Source organism: Balaenoptera borealis (assembly GCF_965194805.1).
Source record: "Balaenoptera borealis genome assembly, chromosome: 13".
NCBI lineage: Eukaryota > Metazoa > Chordata > Mammalia > Artiodactyla > Balaenopteridae > Balaenoptera > Balaenoptera borealis.
The window spans coordinates 80,105,264-80,123,729 of record NC_138870.1 but is presented as its reverse complement, the minus strand read 5'-3'; the positions used below and the strand labels follow the sequence as shown (position 1 = coordinate 80,123,729).

The following is an 18,466-nucleotide window of genomic DNA, read 5'->3' as shown; positions in this document are numbered from 1 at the left end:
GTCCACTTACTCAGTATGGGTATTATCTGGGGGCTGGGTTCCTCTTTCTTTTGTGCATTTTTATGTTTTTATTTGCATTTCCCTTAGAAGTGGGGAAAGAAGGAAATGTAACCATTGCCTTTAAGAAGCCCTAATAGGAAGTGGAACGTGGACTAGGTATTAAAGTATACTAAGGAATTGTCATTAATTTTGTTGAGTATGCTAAGGCTATGGCTATATGTTAGACATATATACTGAAGTATTGTACTTAGGAGTGAAAAGATATGGTGAGATATCCTGCGATATGCTTTTACTTTATTTTTTTTTATTTTTTAAATTTTTAAAAATTTATTTATTTATTTATTTTTGGCTGTGTTGGGTCTTCATCGCTGCACATGGGCTTTCTCTAGCTGCGGCGAGCGGGGGCTACTCTTCATTGTGGTGCGCGGGCTTCTCATTGAGGTGGCTTCTCTTGTTGCGGAGCATGGGCTCTAGGCGCACAGGCTTTAATAGTTGTGGCACGCGGGCTCAGTAGTTGTGGTTCGTGGGCTGTAGAGTGCAGGCTCAGTAGTTGTGGCGCATGGGCTTATAGTTGCTCCGCGGCATGTGGGATCTTCCCAGACCAGGGCTCGAACCCGTGTCCCCTGCACTGGCAGGTGGATTCTTAACCACTGTGCCACCAGGGAAGTCCTGGGACATGCTTTTAAAAACTCCAGCCACCATCCTTCCTTCACTTCCAAAAATGCGGAGGAGATAGATGAAAGAAAATTGGCAAAACGTTAAGTTTTGAAGCTGGAGGAGGGGTACAGAGAGGTTCGTTACACTCTTTTCTCTTGTGTATGATTGGAAATTTCCATGATGAAAAGCTTGAAAAAAGAGAAGTCCCAGTCAAGCACTGGGGCAGGGGCATGGTAGAACCCAACCCCAGGCAGAGATGGGGATTCTGCTGTTCAAAGAGCAGAGAGCGCAAAACTAAAGTCCTAAAGTCCATGCCAAGAGCCCAGGGGTCTCAGAATCAATCAGCATCAGAACCAAGCTGCCTCTCGGGGAGCTCCAGACTGGAATTTAGCTGGGACTGTCCTAGGGGCTCCTGAAATCTGCAGAGCGTGCCCTCAACACCTTTCAGGAGTCAAAACAAAGCCTTCTACAACATTCCCTCTGTAACCTGCAGCTTCCTCTGTACATCTCGTCTACAATGAGCCTCTAAAGTGCAAGTCATGAAGATGGGGTTCTGTCTGAATAATGCTCAGTATAATTATTCCACATGAGAATCTATTATTATTACTTAAAGGCTACGTGCATGATTATCTACTTTAATGCACATAGCCTTTAAGTAGTAATAATAGATTCTAACAATAAAGCAAATTCAAAAAAATTTGAGTCGATTTGTACTTATACCACCTCAAATTTACATTCTAAGATTTTATATTCAGAGCAAAGCTCTAGGAAATTCATTGTAAAATGGCTGATCATTAAAATTCAAACTTATGTATCAATTTTGGAAGGAGGCAGAAATACGGGTCATTCCACTACTATCCTTATATTTTTCTCTTCAGAATAATTAGGCATTTAAAAAATACCATATTAAAAGAGTTTAGGATTATGGCATGAACTCAGATATAGGATTAACTGGGTATTATGTTTACTGCTCGTGAACTTGGGTTCACCACACAGATGTGGTTACTGAAATGCTACATGCAGAAAGGTCTCTCTCAGTCATTTAATTTAATAACTGCAGTATCTCAAGACACATTCGGAATTGGAATGAGAGCATAGAGTCAGAAACAGGGTAATGCTAGGAAAAACGACTTATTTTCCAGTGAATTTGATTGCCTTTCAGTGAACACACAGGTGTCTAACTTCACAGATTTTGCTACACAAAATGAAAGATTTTTGCAGTGGGGTATTTAGCCAGGATAAATGGTACAAAAATACCTATGTCGCATAGATTCAGCCACTAATGTGTGCTTGATAATTCCGGTAAATAGCAGAACAGAGCAGAGCCCCCCGTGAGCAGCTTTTTCCATCAAAATGACAGACATCCCAAATTTACTGCTAGGAGGGGAAGGGGATGGCAGTTAAATGCAGCAAATGAATTAAAACAGAAAACTCAGTAAATAAGTGTGGCAGATTCAAACACTGTACACATCTGTTTCAGTAGTTAAGAACCAAAACACCATGCTTCAGTGGATTGTCTTCCACGCATTCCCACGATGAGAACAAAGTCAGTATTATACTTCACGTAGATTGCAACATCTTTTCCTTCAAATTAGCCCACACTTATAAAGACTAACAAGCAGAAGACGCAAAGTATCTATTATGTTACTATTATTTTCTCTCTTTTTGTGGGGTAGCATTTGCACAAGAGTGTTAGTGAAATACTGAGATTTTCTTCTCGCAAAGTTTCATTGAAAGGAAGTGTTAGGGGAAAGAGATCATAGAAATAATGATGTTCAAATGGTACATTGACCAGATATTTGTGTTGGGGTGTTTTGTTGCCCTTCTTCTTTTTTAAATTAATGTATGTTCCACTGAGTTATTATTCGAGCCTGAAACCAATCCAATAAAGAGAAGGCTAAAAAGAATACAATGGATCAGAAAATTTCTTTTTTCAACTGTAATACATCGAAAGTGTGGTCCTGTTTTCCCATAAAATTCCAAAGTGCTCAACTATTTTTCTAAGTGGTTCATCTTCAAAATGATGTTTGCTACTCAAATCACTTGATTTTGTTCATGAAAACAAAACAAGACCCCAAGAGGCAACATCCTGGAATTATTGTATACTGAGATTTTTGGGGTAACGTGGGACAGATTCTCCCACAATTAACTTTAAACGTGGTGCTTAAATTATTTCACTTATTGAAATTATGTTATATCAAATATGCAGACTAATTGGCTCAAACTGGCACATGGAAATAAATTAACTATATAAAGATTATAATCATAGTGCTATTCCTTTGATGTAAGTTTTAGCTTTCACTACTTTACGAAGAATAAATTACTCATATTTCAACTCACACATCCTTATCACAAGTACTCGTTCCTTTCAGGATCATTGTGATATTCGATGCCTGGGTAAAGTTTGCTCCCGTGACGATCACATTACTTTTCCCTAAGGTTGATATTTTCTGTGGCTCAATGGACTTAATGTAGAAGACCTATTGGAAGGAAAAGATTCAAACACAAGATCAAAGTTAAGAAATGGCACTGTTCGAAAAAGTCTGTTTATGTGCTGCAGTTCGAAGAAATCACTGGGAAATTACAACATTTTGCAAACACAAGCAGACAGTGTTTAATGAAATCAATGAATTCAAGGGAGAGGGCTGAAGACTCATGTCTCTCAACATGCGACAGCATGAGGTCAAACCAATTAGTCTTTGTCTCACAAGACAGTTGAAAATACAGTTGAAGAGTAGGACATTCTGTCTGAAGAGTGAGCTATCACTAGAGTCTCAAAAATGCTCGCTGCCTTCCAGCCTCTGCAGGCTCACAACATAGCAAAATGAAGGAAAAGACGAGGAGTCCACTGACTGTAAGTCAGCACCAGACTCATCATTAAGTTGGAATAAATGTCATTCCGGATAAATTTAATTCCCAAGAAAGCAGTTCCTAGTTTTTGTTTGTTTCAGTAGGCTATTTGAATCAAGGAGTATACTGCAGCGAAAAAAAAATCTCAAGAAATCAACCTAAGTCACCTAATATCAAGTAGTTGCATACCTAAACTACTGGGGCCAACCATTTCCATTCTATGGTTTGCAGATACCATCTTCTCCTTGGTATCCATTACAAGCTTTATCAGGCCTTTCTTTATCAAGAAAGTCTCCCTTGGAATCCCTCCTAACTGGGGCCCCATCTCATGTAGATTTATGCACCTTACTTCTCTATTTGCAACATTTAATCAAATTCCCCTTTTTAAAAAAGCCCTCTATTTGATGGCAAGAATCATTTTCCCTTTCAAAGACAAAACAATCCTGATTTCTTTCACTTTTCTCTACAGATGCCACTGTCTATCTTTCTGATCATTTAGTAGTTGTTTTGTAGACCATTTCCAGCAAGTCTATGTTCTTCTACAATATGGACCACACAGGACAAGATCCTAAGATTCTAGCCAATATAAAGCTCAGCAGATCTTTAGCATGAGTGAATTTTCATACTCACACTCTTGATATTTGAAAACGACCCCCAGGTCCAGAGATGCTTAATCATGTGAAATTTGGCTTAAGTCATAAACACAGAGTGTATCCACTTAGAGGATAAAGTCTAGGAGGAAGCCACTTAAGGCACTGGGGGAGCTTTAGTCACATCCAGCACCTGCCTACCACCTGCTTCTTCAAGCAGCCCAGGGTCCTTTGCTCCTTTGTATGTATAATGCTCATCACAACGGACTTGCTGCACTGCTGGGGCCGCCCATCCTGCTGAAAGGATGTTTTATCATTCTCTTCCTTGACAAACCCAGGTGCTATATGGTAAAGCAGTCACCATCACGCATTATCACTACGGATCGGTTTTGCAGACTGAGGTAAATTCATCGTTTATGTCATCACAGTAATGATGTAATACGACAGAGAATTGATTTCGGTGGCAGAATTTATTTTAATCACTTTAGTAAAGGACTTGAGCCCCGTATTTATAGAATCACGAAGGGCCCGAACGGGTCACTTTAATTATACTGTTAGAGTTGACTGCATTTTATGGGGGAAATTATCTGCAAGAGTGGTACTTGGAATGGGGGGGATTAGCCAAGACTTTAAGATAAATGCCTTGCAAATGCCAAGTGTGTGTTGGATAGCAAAAGGCTTACTCTTTGCTCTGACATGATGACAGCTAAGTGAACAGGTATTTGTTAAACACCTACAGGATCCCTAGGACAGCGCTAGGCGTTGTGGAGGACACATAACCTCTGTGTGCACTAGATCAGGGGTGGGCAAACTCCTGGATTTGCCTGGAGCAAATCAAATTCAGTCCATTGCTCGTTCTTGTACAGTCTACGAAAAAAATGTCAAAAGAAGAATAATATTCCATGACATGTGTAAACACATGAAATTCAAATTTCAGTGTCCATAAATAAAGTTTTTTTGGAACAGAGCCACGCCCATCATTTATGCACTGTCTGTCACTGCTTTTGCACTACAACGGCAGAGCTGAGTCTCTGAGACAGAGATCATGTGGTTTGCAAAGCCTAAAATATTAACTGTCTGGCTCTTTGAAGAAAAAAATCTTGCCAACCCCTGCACTAGAGGATCCACTGTCTTCTTAGGGAGGCAAGAGGCTTTATGTTAAATCTCAATGCAGACTCACATTTATATCCAAGTCATTTATGATTCTCAGGTTTCTTTGAAGATAGCCCTTCTCACTTCTTAGACTGTTGATGTCTGCTCAAGCAAAATCTCAAACATGCCCAGTAAATGTTATTTCTTTGCTCTCATGAGAGGCTAAAGAGAGCCTTATAACTAACCTAAAACAGATTTTCTAAAGGGGATTATATTTTGCTCCTTAAACGGCTCTACAAATACCATCAGAGGACCCGCCAGGTCATCTCATTAACTTTTTTAAAATAAATTTATTTATTTAATTTATTTATTTTTGGCTGTGTTGGGTCTTTGTTGCTGTACGTGGGCTTTCTCTAGTTGCTGCGAGCGGGGACTACTCTTTGTTGAGGTGTGCAGGCTTCTCATTGCGGTGGCTTCTCTTGTTGCGGAGCACGGGCTCTAGGCACATGGGCTTCAGTAGTTGTGGCACGTGGCCTCAGTAGTTGTGGCACGTGGGCTCAGTAGTTGTGGCTCACAGGCTCTAGAGCCCAGGCTCAATAGTTGTGGCACATGGGCTTAGTTGCTCTGCGGCATGTGGGATCTTCCCGGACCAGGGCTCGAACCTGTGTCCCCTGCATTGGCAGGCGGATTCCTACCCACTGCACCACCAGAGAAGCCCCACGCCTCATTAACTTTTTATTTCCCCTTGGGTAGAGACAGCTACTTCAAAAGGATTTGGTTTTAAAACCTTATTGTTTCGAGAAGTCTCCATCAGCTGTCTACGATGGAATCCAGCCCTGGCCTATCTCATGAAAGCAGATGCTTCTTGTCTGCTTGCAAAGAGGGTCAGATTAGTTGTCCTTTGCTTGCTTGGAGAACCTCTTTTAATCTTAAATAGTGCGTTAAAGAGCTACCAAGGGGATCTCATTAAATAAACAGCACAGGTATACAAGGAAAAAAAAAAGACAGGGTTCCTATATGGCTGTACTACATGGCTACAACAAGTCTTAGAAATAAAACATTTTCTATTTTTACTGATAAATATCCTTTAAAAATCTATTACAGACAAAAGGCCAAGAATGATCTCTCCACACACTCAACATTTTAGATCTATTTCTGTATTTTAATCAAGAATTAATTCACGGGCTTCCCTGGTGGCACAGTGGTTGAGAATCTGCCTGCCAATGCAGGGGACACGGGTTCGAGCCCTGGTCTGGGAAGATCCCACATGCCACGGAGCAACTGGGCCCGTGAGCCACAATTACTGAGCCTGCGCGTCTAGAGCCTGTGCTCCGCAACAAGAGAGGCCGCGATGGTGAGAGGCCCACGCACCGCGATGAAGAGTGGTCCCCACTTGCCGCAACTAGAGAAAGCCCTTGCACAGAAACGAAGACTCAACACAGTCATAAATAAATAAATAAAAGAACGTGAATTTCTTTTTAAAAAAAAAAAAAAAAAAGCAAACTGGGCTATTCATTAAAAAAAAAAAAAAAAAAAAAAAAAGAATTAATTCACAACCCGAAATGAAGTAGCAGGTCCCATAAGCTGACACATACAAGGGGTTAATTTAAAAACATAATCTAGCTTGATGCAAAGAGATAATTCCTTACAGCCCTACAGTGAAATTCCTCCCTCATCTTATGTCCAAGGATTTCCATTTATCAAATCAAAATACCATTGGCTGTAACCCTTATCGCCCTGGGTTGCCCAGCAATTAACCTCAGAATAGTCCACTTCCTGTCAGTTACATTTTAAAGGCTTAAGAGTTATTTTTAAGCGGCTGCACAATTTAAAATTATTTCATAAAATACTATGAGCTCTGGTTGCTCACAAGTGTAAATCACTCCCTGTTTGGTATAAAAAAGCACATTAGAAACTGGCTAACTAGGTAATTCCAGAATAGCCAGTTATTTTTATTTATTTATTTATTTATTTTTAAAAAACAAAGTCATTATAAAACACTGGAAATAGCACAACCACTAAGAACTAGTTATCTTTGGAAAGGTCTAAGAGGATTACTCCTGATAGTAAGAGCACTTTTTGTCAAGTCTGATGTCAACACAATTCAAATTACCATGACATTAATGGAGAAACTACCACGATGATTGAAAAGAATATTGGAAAGAGGTACATTAGGAAGGCTTAGTTTATTAAGACCAAATTGTACTCTCTTAATCTGTTTTTAAAAAGAAAAAATCTGAATATAGCAAAGCTCTCTATAGCCCTGGACCTGAATCAACACTCAGTAAAACATCTCTCAGATTTTCACTTGTGAAATTAGCTCAAACGGGACCAGATAAAAAGTCACATGAATTCAAAACCAGCTGGAAATCTGAAACCAAAGGACATTAGAGAGATGAAAGGTAGCACAACTAATTAAAGGAAAGTGTCCTGTAGGGCCCTACAGGGGTATTTGGTTCAGAATTATTTAACATCTTTATTAATGACCGAAAAGGATGGAAGTAATATATTAATGAAATGTATAAATTGAGAAGAGTGGTAACCAGCAGTGGAGATGGTAAAGTGTAGAAGGAAGTGAGACGTGGAAAGAAAACAGCAAAATACAATCTCGTCAAAGAAAAATGAAAGCATTAAATAGAACGAAAAGGTTGTGTCCATCCACTGCTCGGCCCCCAGGTGAATGCACCTTCATGGGGGCCCCTGGGACAGGTCCTTGGGAGACACTGGGATGTAACTTGGTCCCAGGAATTGTCAACAGTTAGAATGCCAACTGAGATGGACCTGGAGACTTCTAAGAAGGTGACAGACCAAGGCCCTGTGCAGAGAGGTTAAGGCTTGCTTCTGTGACCTGGGGGACTTGAAGGCGAGGCTGCCGAGGCCAGTTTATAAAGTAGTTACTCTTGGTCACTGACCTTCCCGAATGGGGCTCCTCAGACCCGGATGGGGTGCCCGGGACTCTGTGACCAGGGAGGGCAGCGTCTCCCCTCTAGCAGAGACCCCATCACTCAAACCCCACCCCCTTGCTGTGTTTCAACTTCACCGTGAGACACTTGCCGCTCCCCTCTCCTGAAGGCCTCAGTTTCCCATCTGAAGCCTCTTCTGCTCTCCCTGTCTTGGAAAAGATGCCAGCCTTGCCTGGGTCCAACTCCTTCACTCTGACTGTGCCCCAGCCTACCCGCCTCGTCCCAAGGCTTCGATGCTAATGCACTCCCCTGACAGCCTGCCCAGGCCATGGATGGGGCAGGCCGTGCCAGCTTAATGCCAAGAGGAGGAGTCCCTTCCAGACTGACTTCTATCATCAATACCACATTGACGTCACACAATGTAGAGCAGTGGTTAAAGCTGTGGGCCCTGGAGTCAGATTGCTTGGGTTCAAATCTCACGTCTATCATTTACTACCTACTGACCCTGTGCAAGCCAACATTTGTCTATCAAATGGGGAAAATAGGTCCATTGTGAGGCTCAAATAAAGAGGCACTTTGAGCTCAGGATATAGCATAGGCTGCACAAATATGGGTCACCACTACTCAATTTAGCACATTCTGGCATTCCTGTGCATAACTTTTTCTGTTGTGCACACTCAGATGCTTCATGAAATGAATCTTACTTCCTTTAAAATATTATAAGTTCTACAACGTAAACTCCACAAGGGCACACACTTTGCCTACCTGCCCAGCGCATAGTAGGTATTTAATAAACACTTTTTGAATGAATGAATGAATGAACGAATGAGTGAATAAAGGAGCAATTGGCAGTGAACCCCCACGGCACCCAGCACAGTGCTAGGCCCACAGAAGCTACTCAACAAGGTACATAATAAAGTCGATTTCATTTTCAAGGCAAGGACCCTGAAAGAGGTGATTTGGATGGCGTGTGAGAATTTAAAATGCACATCAAAAGTGATGGAGGAAGAGAAGAGAAGTCACAAGGAAGAGAAAGAATATGAATTCTCCGAGAGCAGGAGGACATGGTTTTGTGTGGTGTATTTCTACCCGGCGGCGATAAGCATAACAGATATTAGAACAACATCATATCACAGATCTCCACAACCTTTCCTTGACAACAGGAAAGGAGAGCAGCCCCCTCTTCTCTCAGCAGGTGGAGGCACCAGATATAAGATTGTTAAGAAAAGGAAGGAAAAGAGGTTAGGGCAGGGCGACAGGGCCAACCGTCTCTGACAGAGACTGGCCCTTACAGCTGAAAATACTTCCCATCCAAAGGGCAAACGTAGATTTTTGAGTTATTTTCCCTGTTCTGGTGATGCTTTTCCTAACGCAGCCCCCTGGTACATGACAATACGTGCTTTTAGGTCACGGTCAAGCGATGGGTCATAGGGTCATGAAACAGTGTGAGGGCAACAGGGCATAACAGGGATTGAGCCAGGAATCCTCTCTCATAAATACCACATCCATGGATGAGCAAATTCATGCATTAAAAAAAATGTCTTGAAGAGCACTGTACTGCTGCTGAAGAACAAAATGTAAGGCTCTAGAGATGCAGGCTCCAGGGTCATTTCAATCTTGTTTCGTCCCATAATTTCCTGCATCCTTCTACTCCAGCCAAATCGAATCACTTAGGGCCTCCCGTAATGGGTACCCTGGAATTTTCTGGTGACCCACTATGCTTTTGCAGTGCTAGCCCCTCTGCTCAGAAGACCCACTCCTCTGTCTCCACGTGTCTCTTCCCTCAACTACTGGCTGAAATGCCATCTTGTGTCAATCAATCCATCCATCAATCAAAGACTTATCCAACCACACTGATGAAGTGCTTTTACCTGCCAGGCACTGGGCTTAAATAATCAGGAATGACTAAGACAAGGCCCCAGGCACAGAGAGGTTTTCTGGGTTTGTATACTGCCTGGTACCTTCCCTAGGTTAATATTTTTTTATCTTGTATTCTTATCTATGTGCTCATGTACATATAAGATTCTTGAGACTGAGGACAAGATATGTGCCCCCCCTCATGGTATCCATGGAGCTCGGTGTATTGGTATCTACTAGGTGCTTGATAAACACCTGCAAAGAGAATCAACCCTAGCTCAGCATCAGGAAGCCTAAGACTGTGTCTGTACCATTCACATTTCATGTCCCCATGCCTGGCACATAGGAAGCACTCAGTATGTATGTGACGTGGAAGATGCACTGAATGAAAGCCCTCGATGCTTCTCTGCTAGGAATAGAGTGCTCAGTGCTTCATTCAAGGCCAGCATGAGAACCAAACTGGAAACTTGGATTTACACATTCCGCATGATAATGAAAAAACAGCAGTGTCTCACAAAGCATGAGAAATCCCTCCCGCGACAAATACTACTCCACTCCCTATTAACCAAAATTGAGTTTCTCAACTGAGTCATGTATTTAAAGAAAACATTTCAGTATCAACACGATGTCTTTCTCCAATATGATATTGCTTATATGTGGAATCTTAAAAAATGGTACAAATGAACCTATTTCCAAAACAGAAATAGAGTCACAGATGTAGAAAACAAACCTATGGTTACCAATGGGGAAAGCAGGGGAGGGGGGGTGAATTGGGAGATTGGGATTGACATGTACACACGACTATATACTGGGTTGGCCAAAAAGTTCGTTCAGGTTTTGTTTTCTGTAAGATGTTACAGAAAAACCCGAACAAACTTTTTGGCCAGCCCAATATAAAATAAGGGCCTTCTGTATAGCACAGGGAACTCTACTCAATACTCTGTAATGACCTATATGGGAAAAGAATTTTAAAAAGAGTGGATATAAGTATCTGTATAACTGATTCACTTTGCTGTACAGCAGAAACTAACACAACATTGTAAATCAACTATACTCCAATAAAAATTAATTAAAAATAAAAGATGTCTTTCTACAAAGGTCATTCACAGAGAAGCACTGAAGACAGGTCTGGGCTTTATTACCAGCCTCCTCCTGCTCCCTTGGTGACCCTAGTTCTTTTAACCACATAGTGTCAAAAGTCAAAAGGTTCAGTAAGACACAATACAGGAAACCAGGATGCTGTGACCTTATTTTTTCCTTTAAAATAAAAATGTAAAAAGTCATTGTCTGAACCACGACTTAGCGATAGAAAGGAAGACACTATTGATGCACAAAAGAACTGGATGGGGCTTCCCTGACGGCGCAGTGGTTAAGAATCCGCCTGCCAGTGCAGAGGACACGGGTTCAAGCCCTGGTCCGGGAAGATCCCGCATGCCACGGAGCAACTAAGCCCGTGCGCCACAACTACTGAGCCTGCGCTGTAGAGCCCGTGAGCCACAACTACTGAGCCCGCGAGCCACAACTACCGAAGCCCGCGTGCCTAGAGCCCATGCTCCAGCAACAAGAGAAGCCACCGCAATGAGAAGCCCGCGCACCGCAACAAAGAGTAGCCCCCGCTCGCCACAACAGAAAAAGTCCACGCACAGCAACGAAGACCCAACACAGCCAAAAATAAATTAAAAAAAAAAAAAAAGAACTGGATGAATTTCCAGAGAATTATGTTGAGTTAAAAAGGCCAATCCCCAAAGGGTACCTCTGGATGATACCATTTGTATAAAGTCCTTGACATGATAAAATTATAGAAATGGAGAATAGATTAGTGGTAGCCAGGGATCAGAAATAGAGAGTGGGAGGGAGGAAGTGGGTGTGACTATAGACAGGCAACGTGGGGGAGACTTGAGGTGACAAGGGCTGTTCTGTATCTTGACTGTTGTCACTGTCAATATCCTGGTTGTGATATTGTGCTATTGTTTTGCAAGATGTTACTATTGGGGGAAACTGGGTAAAAGATACATGAGATCCCTCTGTATTATTTTCTCACAACTACATGTGAATCTACAATTACCTCAAAATAAATTATTTTTCTTCCAAAACAATCATGAAAAAGAAGAACAAAGTTGAAGGACTCACACTTTCTGATTTCAAAACTTATTACAAAACAGTGTCTTATTACAAAATAGAATAGACATATAGACCAATGGAATAGGATATATAGCATAGAAATAAACTGTTGCATATATAGTCAAATGATTTTTGATAAGGGTGCCAAGAATATTTAATGGGGGAAAGAACAGTTTTTTTCAACAAACGGTCTTGGGAAAACTGGATATCCACACAGAAATGAAGTTGGATCTTTACCTTACACCATATACAAAAATTAACTCAGAATGGATCAAAGACCTAAATATAAGGATTAAAACTATAGAACTCTTAGAATAAGAGCTTTATGACATTGGATTTGGCAATGATTTCTTAGATATGACACCCAAAGCACAGGCAAGAAAATAAAAAAATAGATAAACTGCACTTCAACAAAATTAAAAACCTCTCTGCATCAAAGGATACAATCAACAGAGTGAAAAGGCAGCTTACAGAATAGGAGAAAATATTTGCAAATCATATATCTGATATGAGGTTGATATCTAAAATATATAAAGACCTCCTACAATTCAACAACAAAAAACCTGATTATAAAATGGACAAAACGCTTGAATAGACATTTCTCCATAGAAGGCACACAAATGGCCAATAAGCACACGAAAAGAGTCTCAATATCACTAATCAGTAGGGAAATGCAAATCAAAACCACAACAGAATACCACCTTATACCCATTTAAGATGGATACTATAAAAAAACGAAAACAGCAAAGTGCTGGCAAGAATGTGGAACGCTCATACGCTGTTGGTGGGAATGTAAAATGGCAGAGCGATAAGGAAAACAGAATGGTGTTCCTCAAAAAATTAAAAATAGTATTACCATATGATCCAGCAACTCCACTTCTAGGTACCTACCCAAAAGAACTGAAACAGGGTCTTGAAGAGGTGTTTGTACACACCTGTTTATAGCAGCACGAGTTACAATAGCCAAAAGCTGGATGCGACTCAAGTGTCCATCAGTGGATGACTGGATAAACAAATGTAATATATACAAACAATGGAACATTATTCAGCCTTAAAGGACATTCTGACCCATGCTACAATATGGATGAACCTTGAAGACATTATGTTAAGTGAAATAAGCCAGTCACAAAAAAGACAAATCCTGTTTGATTCCACTTATCTGAGGTACCTAGGGTAGTCAAATTCAGAGACAGAAAGTAGAATGGTAGCTGCCAGGGGCTGGGAGAAGAGAAAGTGAGAAGTTATTGTTTAATGGGTACAAGGTTTCAGTTTTGCAAGATGGAACATGTTCTGAAGATGGATGGTGGTGATGGTTGCTCAACAATGTGAATACTTAACTCTACTGAACCGTACACTTAAATGTGGTAAATTTTATGTTATGTGTATTTTACCAAAATTTTTAAAAAACAACTGAAACAACAACAAAAGAGAAGTTTAATTTTTTTTTTTTAAAAAAGCCACTGCCTTTTTGATTCAAACACCTGTCACTATGCCTTAGTTTCATAAACCAATGGGAAGAGAAATGTGGCTCATCACTTAATAAAACCTCAAAGACTTTAAAAGTCTGAAGATATTGGCACACCAGGCTTTTCTAATGCCTTTAATTAACTTCATAATCCATTTTGATTCACATTCCCTTTGCTTGTTACTAAATTCACCTAAAGTTACTCTTAACTTTTTGGTAGTGATTAAAAATGTGCTACTTATTTATATTGGCAGTTGACCTTAAGTAGCAGCAAATAGATATGTCAAAGCCACAGATTAGCCAAGAAATAGAAAACTGAGCCCTTAAGAACAAAACACGTTACTGTTTTTAATTTGTCTGCTCCCACTAGACCCAAGGTTAATGAGAACAAGAACTTGTCCTTTTTTGTTTTTCACCACATAGTAGATGCTCAATTAACTTCCATCAAATGAATGAAGTCAGCATTTGCGTACTAAATGCATCGACCCAGAAATGTTTACATGGTCATGTTCTCTCTTTTCAAACATGTCTGTCAGTTGAGCTTGGTGATTTACTGTGAAGAAAATAAGAGGAATTTCCAAAGAAATTTCATGGAAAGTATTTTTCCATGAAAATCTGTTTTGAAAAGTGAAGAGAAATGTATATTTGTTACATAGACACAACTCTTTGTTTTGACACTATTGACTACTGGTTAGATCATCTCTGCAAAGAAAAATAATCCAAAGAGATTCGTTTATATATTTTGCATAGACACGCCTAGCCCTCACATACCCCGCCCCCCCCCAAAGTGCAATCATAACATGTGGTTAAACATTGAAATCCCCTCAGTGCTGTGTGCTCTATACTTCCTTCTAACTCTCCCTGAGAGCCACGAAGTCAGATTTAAAATTTTACTTTTACCGGGCTTTCATTTTTCATAATTACAGATTTTTAATTTCTTTTATGTGAGTGTGCACACTTTTATGTGATGTATTGAGCCAATTAAATGCAACCTGGTTAAAAACCAAAGGTAAAAAAGGGAATTTGGGTAGAAAGTAAAATAGGGAATTTTTAAAAGGAACCCAAAGTAGCAGGAGATGTTATTGCCATTCAAAGGGGGATTTTCCCATTATCGATATGAAAACAGGGTCTGACCTGCAAGCCCTGGGTGGTTCTGTTACTTGTCTTCTCCTTGAATCTTCCTCCTCCTGCTGTCTTGGGTGGGGCCCATTTCTCAAAAGCCACTGGACAGGGGTCCTGAAATGAAGAATATCCCTTCAACATCTGAACGGGTGGAAATTCCAAGTTTGAAATAAAGGCAAAAGACAGGCTGGGGCTAGGTGGTCACAAATATTTATTTTTGGTTAAACCCTGTAATACTGAAAATGTCACCTTACCTGGTTCCTCTTGTAATCAGAAGGGTCACAAGCTGTGAAGGGATGGATACATTTTCTCTCACTTTTACACCAAGCACAGCCAGTTCCAATACATACTGGGCATCTGGCAACACAGAAAACCAACTTAATTCCCGCATTTTTAGGAAAACGTTCATATCCTAGAATTTCCCTCTGTGATGCTGCATGCGAGCATTTAAAAGAAGAAAAAAAATCCCTGGATAGACTGTGATGCACCCAGGGGAGAGAGGACAGTCCTTTGGGGCTGGGGATATAGTACTGACTTTATGCCCTGCTCTGGGCAGCCCTCGAGGCTGATGGACCATCATTACACTTGCTGGGGGGTTGCCATGGAAACCTGAAGCTGGGGTCACCTGGTATGTCAGTAGATAACAGGAACCCACTGAATCTGTTTCTGAATCCAGTTCTGCTATTTGTCTACCTTCAGGTAAGTTTCCCTCTGGAGACTGATCTCCCCCAGCCCCCCATAAACCCACCCTTACTCACTGGAGCAGAAACACTGCCAAATGCCTGGAAGACGGGAAACTAAAAGTGCTACCTGGCGAGCAGAGAAAACAGGGTGCCAGTGTTTGCTTTGTAATCAAATTAAGGGAGAACTGTGTCTACTAATCAAATAACCATGCATGGATAACAGCGGAAGACTTGAAAAGCACTTAATAGGATAATCAGTGTTAAAGCAAGAACAATAAAAATGGAAATCGAGGTGGGTTTGGAAACGTAGCCAAAGGAGGCAAAAGGAAGCCTCAGCCCGGGGACAGTGAGAGGACTAGATCAGGAAGAGGGGACACATGTGCATTTCATGTATTCTTCCAGAAATGCCAAGGCATCCTGAGACCCTGACCTACAGAAATTGCAGTTTCGGTGGGAGAAGAAAGCACAGACTCACCTAAGGGTTCACCCGCCACCGAAGTGCGCTAGAAGCAGGTTTGTGACTTGCACTCCTATCGCTACCCCTCAAGTGCGATGACTTACTAAGTGCTTTTTGAAGGGGAAGTAGGTACCCAAGGAAAGGGTACTCCCCCTCTGGGGAGCTGTGGGTCTGAGGTCTGGTTCTTAATTACCTAGCTGTGGACCTGGGGCATGGCACTTCCTCTCACCAGGTCTTACAAGTGTGGGTGCAGGAGCTGTGTTCTGTTTAAACTCTCCTTGAGCTACACAGGTCTATTTAACTCTCCCCCTTTATCTTTTTTCCATTTTCATGGACTTCTGAGGCTCTCTGTATCAAGTTTGGTGTTTTTCCTCCCTGAATTCATTCTGTTTGTTAGAAATCACTGAATTCAATCCCTCTTTCAAAGTGCCGCGGTGGTAAAGGTGAAGTCCAGCGGCTCCTGTTCATATAGCTGTAGGGTAGCCTCCCAACTCAGCTTCGAGTTCGAATGCCTTTACCCTGAAAAAACTATGGTTCCCAGACCAGACCCAAAGAAATCCACGTTTGGTACTCACACAGTTGGTGAAGCAAACCACTGAAAGAGCTACAGAATCACTAATAATACAGCTTCCCATTGTTTCCATGGGAACATCCATCCCATCTTACAGCTGGAAAACCAGGAATCTGGGAGACATATTTCCTCTGTCTTCTGTCTGTTTTAGAAGCAAGGAGTGAGGTGCGGTCCTAACTCAGGGGGGTACGTAGCTCAACAGGGCCAAACGCGGTACAAAAACGTGGGTCACGATTAACATGTTCTTTTGATGACAGAGACTTCCTCTTGTGCTTCTCCTTGACTGTGACTTCCCCTTATCTCATGCTCAGACTCTCTTCCTTGACTCAAATTCCCAAAGCCATTCTGAAGAGGGGAGAACCTAGCAGCACCCCTTCGCCTAATACTTCAAGGCCACCTCTTGGTTGGAGGAATGTATTTCCCTGTGGGTAAAATACACCCAAGCACAGCTGTTTGCCTCTTCACTGCTCCTCCTCACTTGGCAGGGCTTGAACAAGTCAGCTTATTAGCTCAGGGGCTCTCCTGGCTCCCGTTAGGCCATGCTCCAAAAGGCACCTTGGAAAGTTCTCCTCCACAAAAGAGGTCTTTAGGAAATCGAAGAGTAAAGCAAATAAATACATTAAAACCAATGAGAGAATATTCACATTTTAAATAAAATCTTACTCTCTTAATGATGAGCAGTTGGTAAAGTTGAATCTTCTTGACACACTCCAGGAACTAAAGGAGAACGTCACGTTGACAACTAAAACATCTGGAGCAAAGGGGGAAAAGAAGTCATTGACGGTGGAGCCCTGCTATTATCAAGCAAAGCTGTAAATGCAAAAAATAATTTTTTTTTTTTAAACATTTATTTATTTCTTTGGCTGCGCCAGGGCTCAGTTGCCAGCACTCAGGATCTTTGTTGAGGCATGCAGGATCTTTTTATAGTTGCGGCATGTGGGATCTAGTTCCCCGACCAGGGATCAAACCCGGGCCCCCCGCATTGGGAGCGCAGAGTCCCAGCCACTGGACCACCAGGGAAGTCCCCAAAAAAATAAATATTTTTTTGCCTCCTCCACAAAGAGGGTGGGGTGTGCCAGCTGTTCGCTAACATTTCAATCAGTATGTGGCTCCTTCCCGGGGGGCCATTCACGTCACAAGCCTCCAAACACACCCGGGCCCACCTCCCGTTCCAGGCCTCCCATGGATAATCACTAAGAAAAAGCCATTTCACAGCCCATTTACAGCTCATACTCTCCCTGGGATCACTATCTCAGCTTGTAATTGGCCACAGCATAAGAATAAAACAAGTCACCGAACAAGAACTGCCTAGAACATGATAACCAGAATGTTAGAGAAGAAATCCTGCACCTTCAGAAAAATCCACACAACGGATATTTACCTAACAAACTCCAAAGTGTGGTTCCCATGGGCTGGGACCCATGATCTTCTTGGAGTCAACTGTTGCCAAATCTATGATGAAGGTTTTCTTATTTGCTTTTGAAAACCTACCCATGGGTTAGAAAACCCCCAAAGAATAAAGTAATAAGATAAGAACTCTGCTAAATCAGCATGAGAGAAATGGCATATTTCCTGTACCTCTTTAGCTTACATACTCTACCCTAGGTGATCCCTAAATCTGGTTGTGTATCAGAATCACTTGAGAAATTGATGAAAATATAGATTCCAGAGCCACACTCCTAGATATTCTGACTCAGCAGGGCTGGGGGATGTCCAGAATCTGTGTCTGTAATCTCCCCATGTACTGACTGTGTATAGCCAGGTTTGGGTGCGGCAGCCTGGAGCAGTGCCTTTCAAATCCTATTGTGGCCAGGGACCAGTGCTACTCTGTGATATTTTCATTGTCACCCATTTTGGTATTAATATCTTCTTCCTTTTATGAATTAACGGGGAGAGCAGATGATGCTTTTAGAATGAAAAGTCTTTCCTTGACAAATTAAGAAGTTGGCCTAACTTTGTTGGCACCCCTAATTTTTCAACTGAAATATTATTAGTATGTGATTCCAAAAGCCTGAGAACCCTTACTTTAAGGGGCTTCTCTTTAGCAGGAACATTCATTCTGAAAGCCAGGATGTCACATAAAATTCTGCTCACATAA

General features: G+C 41.5%; 1 protein-coding gene across 2 annotated transcripts in view; it reads right to left on the bottom strand.

Moving 5' to 3' along the window:
* PLXNC1 (plexin C1) overlaps positions 1-18,466 on the bottom strand; it is a 145,634-nt gene that overhangs the window by 61,882 nt on the left and 65,286 nt on the right. For both annotated transcript variants that reach the window (XM_082350412.1, XM_082350413.1), the window contains exons 7-10: positions 17,032-17,119; positions 14,912-15,014; positions 14,670-14,771; positions 2,998-3,137 (exon numbers count right to left, since the gene is read on the bottom strand). In XM_082350412.1, the coding sequence (XP_082206538.1) occupies positions 2,998-3,137; positions 14,670-14,771; positions 14,912-15,014; positions 17,032-17,119 (433 nt within the window). The remainder of the gene's footprint in view (positions 1-2,997; positions 3,138-14,669; positions 14,772-14,911; positions 15,015-17,031; positions 17,120-18,466) is intronic.